This window comes from Geospiza fortis, unplaced genomic scaffold (assembly GCF_000277835.1).
Source record: "Geospiza fortis unplaced genomic scaffold, GeoFor_1.0 scaffold248, whole genome shotgun sequence".
In the NCBI taxonomy this organism is placed as follows: Eukaryota; Metazoa; Chordata; class Aves; order Passeriformes; family Thraupidae; genus Geospiza; species Geospiza fortis.
Window position 1 is genome coordinate 171,839 of NW_005054695.1, and position 4,782 is coordinate 176,620.

Sequence of the window (4,782 nt, forward strand, 5' to 3'; positions counted from 1 at the left end):
TGCGCCTCCAGCGCCCCCAGGCGCCGGCCCAGCTCCTCGTGGCGCTCCTGCAGCTCCGAGAGCAGCTCCAGCATCACCGACTGCGTCTGCAACGGGGCGCGGGTCAGGGGCGCCCCAAAAACATGGGGGTGTGGGGTCAAAGAGACCCCATAACAATGGGGGTTTGGGGTCAGGCATCACTGACTGTGGTTGCAACGGGGCACGGGTCAGGGGGACCCCAAAAATAGGGGGGTGTGGGGCAGGGGAACCCCAAAAACGGGGAGGTTTGGGGCAGGGGAACCCCAAAGCATGGGGATGTGGGGTCAGCGAGACCCCATAACAACGGGGGTTTGGGGTCAGGCATCACTGACTGTGGCTGCAATGGGGCACGGTCAGGGGCGCCCCAAAAACATGGGGGTGTGGGGTCAAAGAGATCCTAAAACATGGGGGTTTGGGGTCAGGGATCAGTGAGACCCCAAAACATGGGGGGTTTGCAGATAGGGTCAGGCGGACCCCAAAACATGGGGGTGTAGGGGAAGAGAGACGCCAAAAACATGGGGGGCTTGGGGGCAGGGATCAGTGCCACCCCATAACAACAGGGGTTTGGGGTCAGGGATGAGCATGACCCCAAAAAATAGGGGATTTGGGGGGGCTGATCCTACAACACCAGGGATTTGGGGAGGGGCTGATCCCATAAAAATGGGGGATTCAGGGGGGGCTGATTCAGGGAAGGTTTTTTTGGGTCTGACCCCACAACAATGGGGTTTTTTGGAAGGAGCTCACCTTGGCCAGGTCCACCAGGGTGTTGGCCTGGTCGTTGAGTTTGCGCTGCTCCATCTTCACACTCCTCAGCCTGAGGGGACAGTGGCAGGCTTGGGGACACCCCTGGCAGAGCTGTCACCCTCCCAGGAGCGCTGTCACCCCCCTCAGGAGCGCTGTCCCCCCTCCCCCCGGCAGTGCTGTCCTCTGCCGGGGCGGCGCAGCAGAGGGAAAACAAAGGGTTAAAGGCGAGGGGACAGCGACAGCGCCACCACCCCGAGGGGACCCCAAAAAGGGACCCAAAGGCACCCCCCTGCCCCAGCCAGGCCACCCACAGACCCCCCACCCCGGAGATGGGGGTGCACAGGGGTCACCCCAAAGGTGTGGTGTCCCCGCAGGGCGTGGGGACAGGGACAGGGGTGGGACAGGGACAGGAGAGGGGACAGGGACAGGGACAGGGACAGGGACAGGAGAGGGGACAGGGACAGGGACAGGGACAGGGCACAGGGATGGAATGGGGGATGGAGGACAAGGATAAGGGACAGGGGATGGGGACAAAGAAAGAGGATGAAGGACAAGGACAGTGGGAATGAGGAACAGGGAACGAGGAATGGGGACAAGGACAGGGGACACGAATGGGGACAAGAACTGGGATCAAGAATGGGTCCAAGGAATGGGGACAAGGACAGGGGACATGAATGGGGACAAGAACTGGGGACACGAATGGGGACAAGGAATGGGGACAAGGACAGGGGACAAGAATGGGGACAAGGAATGGGGACAAGGAATGGGGTACAGGTCAAGGCCAGGAGATGGGGCAAAGGCAGGGGACAAGGACAGGGGATGGCGGATTAGGATGGGGACAGTGGGGTTGGGGACAGTGGACAGACAGGGGACAAAGAATGGCAGCAAGGCCAGGTGACAAGAACAGGACAGAGACCAAAACCAGGTGACAAACCCAGCAGAAAACACCCGCCGCCCCAAGGCTGACCATCTGTCACCCACCCGGAGGGGACGCACCCCCTTTGGGGACAGGGCCGTGGCCAGGGGGAGGTGACAAGGAAGCAGGAAAAGCGGTGGCACTTACTGATGGATGGCTTGGAGGAACTTACGCTGGTGGGTCCGAACTTTGGCGTGGTCGATCTTCTTCACCAGCTTGGTGTGCTTGTAGATGAGCCACGTTTCCCTGAGCACGTTGGCAGCGGCGTTCTTCACCTGCCACCCCAAACCCCACCGATCGCTCGTGGCTTCCATAAAAATTGGCTTTTTCCCATTTTTTCCCCATTTTTTTATGGGGGTTTCCCTGGTTTTTGGGGGGTTTTCCCAGTTTTAATTGGGTTTTTTTTTCCACAATTTTAATTGAGAGTTTCATGGTTATAATGGAATTTTTTCTTGGTTTCAGTGCAGTATTTCCAGGTTTTAAGGAGGTTCTTCCCAGTCTTAAGGGGGTTTTCCCCAGTTTTAATGGGTTTTAATGGGGCCTTCCCCAGTTTTAATGGGATTTTTCCCATTTTATTGGGTTTTAATGGGGTTTTCCCAGTTGTAATGGGATTTTTCCCATTTTATTGGGTTTTAATGGGGTTTTCCCAATTTTAATGTGGTTTTTCCATTATTAACAGAATTTTCCCCATTTTAATGAGTTTTAATAGGATTTTTCCCATTTTAATGGGTTCTAATGGGTTTTTTTCCCCAATTTTAACAATTTTTTCCATTTTTAACGGGGTTTTCCCCAATTTTAATATTTTTTTCCCCATTTTTACTGGGATTTCCCCATTTTTTGGGCCAAGCCAGGCGCTCTCACCCGCTTGGTGAGCTGCGTGTCCATCATGAAGTTGTGGACGTGTTTCTCGGCTTTGGTCAGCTCCAGCTTCCGGGCCACCACGGCCACCACCAGCGCGGTGCAGCCGGCGCCCTGCAGGGACATTGGGGACACCGTTGGCTCCACCCCTTCATTTGCATGTTTGCATTAATTTGGGTTTAAAAATTAAAAAAAAACCAAAACAAAACAACGTGGCGGGAATTGGAAATTCCGGTTTGCTTCTCAATCTGGGGTTAAAAGCAATCGCTTTTCCTGAGTGGAAAATCTCCTCGCGGTGTCCCCAAGGCAGTGTCCCCAAGGCGGTGTCCCCTCACATTGTCACCCCCCCCTTGTGGTGTCCCCACAGCAGTGTCCCCTTGCCTGTCCCCACACGGTGTCCCCTCTTGTTGTACCCTGCCATGTTCCCCTGCCATGTCCCCATACAGTGTCCCCTGCCATGTCCCTGCCTGTCCCCTCTCGCTGTCCCCTACCCTGTCCCCTGCCATGTCTCTCCTCTCTGTCCCCATGTCCCCTGGCTGTCCCCGCTGTTCCCAGCCGTGTCCCCATGTCCCCAGCCACGTCCCCCATCCCCTGGCTGTCCCCAGCCATGTCCCCTCACAGTGTCCCCATGTCCCCAGCCACATCCCCCTGTCCCCTGGCTGTCCCCAGCCGTGTCCCCGCGTCCCCTGGCGGCTCACCATGATGCCGGTGAGCAGGCACACGCCCTTGCCGCAGTAGGTGTGTGGCACCATGTCCCCGTAGCCGATGGACAGGAAGGTGATGGAGATCAGCCACATGGCCCCCAGGAAGTTGCTGGTCACCTCCTGCTTGTCGTGGTACCTGCGCGGGGCGGTGGCACCGCTGTCACCGCTGCCATTGAATTCCTCCCCCCATTCTGTGCCCGTCGCGGTGGATTCGGGGCGTTGTCCCCAAGATGGAATTGGGGACACCATGGGGATGTCCCATGGCCAGGCTGAGTCCCACTGGGACAATAAAGGGACAGCACAGAGGTGGCACTGCTGTCCCCAGAAGCGCAGGACAGCGATGTCACCGCGGTCATTGGATCCCCCCCGTTTTGTGCCATCGCGGTGGATTCGGGGCATTGTCCCCAAGCCAGAACTGGGGACACCAAGGGGATGTCCCATGGCCGGGCTGTGTCCCCGTGGGAATGGGGTTGGGGGACACTGAGGGGACAGCACAGAGGTGGCACCGCTGTCCCCAAAAGCGCAGGATGCCGATGTCACCGTGCAGCCCCAAAGGCCACCGCGGGTGACGCCGGGGGGACAGCGGGGGACACTGTGAGATTCTGATGTCACAAACACCACGGTGCCACCACCCCCCTGTCCCCAAAGGTGGGGACAAGCCCAGCTGGGGGACACGGAGCAGCGGCCAAGCCAGGCAGGGGGACGGGGACATGCGGGGAAATGGGGTGGGGAAAGGGGAAATGGGGTGGGGGAAACCAGGCAGGGGGACGGGGACATGCGGGGAAATGGGGTGGGAAAAGGGGAAATGGGATTGGGAAAAGGGAAATGGGGTGGGAAAAGGGGTAATAGGGTGAGAAAAGGGAAATGGGGTGGGAAAAGGGAAATGGGGTGGGAAAAGGGGTAAAGGGGTGAGAAAAGGGGAAATGGGGTGGGGGAAAGGGGAAGTGGGGTGGGGGAAAGGGAAATGGGGTGGGAAAAGGGGAAATGGGGTCAGAACAGGGATAATGGGGTCAGAAAAGGGAAAAGGGACAGAGGAACAAGCCAGGTCGAGGGTGTGGGGTCTCAAGCGTCAGGAATTTAGGATTGCTGCTTCCCAACCCGGTCTGGGCTTGGAACCTCACCCGGCAGGGACAGGGCGGGGACAGCCCGAGGCGAGGGGGGAGGCGACAGCACGGTGACAATTCCGGGCACCCGCATTCCCAAGGAACGCCCGGGATTCCCCCACCAGGGAGCCCCAAACGTGCGGGGGACACTGAGGAGGGGAAACGCGAAGATACAAAAGTGGGATCCCAGGAGGGGAAAGAAAAGAAAAACATTTGGAGGCTCCCAGCTCCTCGTGGGGTCTCTCCGAAAGTCCCCCAAAGCCACCACGGAGGTCCCCAAGGTGGGGGACAGCGGGGAGGGGACAGGAGGCAGCTGCTGAGGTTCCAAGAGGAAAAGGACTCCGGGCCCCTTTCCGCGCCCCCCGCCCGCCCCCGGCCGCAGCCAATCCTAAATTCTGGGGGTTCGGGGAGCAGAAGCCTGGGGCGGGGGACGGGCCCT

General features: G+C 58.7%; 1 protein-coding gene across 1 annotated transcript in view; it reads right to left on the reverse strand.

Moving 5' to 3' along the window:
- LOC102033978 (small conductance calcium-activated potassium channel protein 2) overlaps nucleotides 1-4,782 on the reverse strand; it is an 8,989-nt gene that overhangs the window by 878 nt on the left and 3,329 nt on the right. Inside the window, exons 3-7 of the mRNA XM_031065181.1 lie at nucleotides 3,235-3,376; nucleotides 2,540-2,650; nucleotides 1,826-1,953; nucleotides 763-832; nucleotides 6-86 (exon numbers count right to left, since the gene is read on the reverse strand). Of these exons, the coding sequence (XP_030921041.1) occupies nucleotides 6-86; nucleotides 763-832; nucleotides 1,826-1,953; nucleotides 2,540-2,650; nucleotides 3,235-3,376 (532 nt within the window). The remainder of the gene's footprint in view (nucleotides 1-5; nucleotides 87-762; nucleotides 833-1,825; nucleotides 1,954-2,539; nucleotides 2,651-3,234; nucleotides 3,377-4,782) is intronic.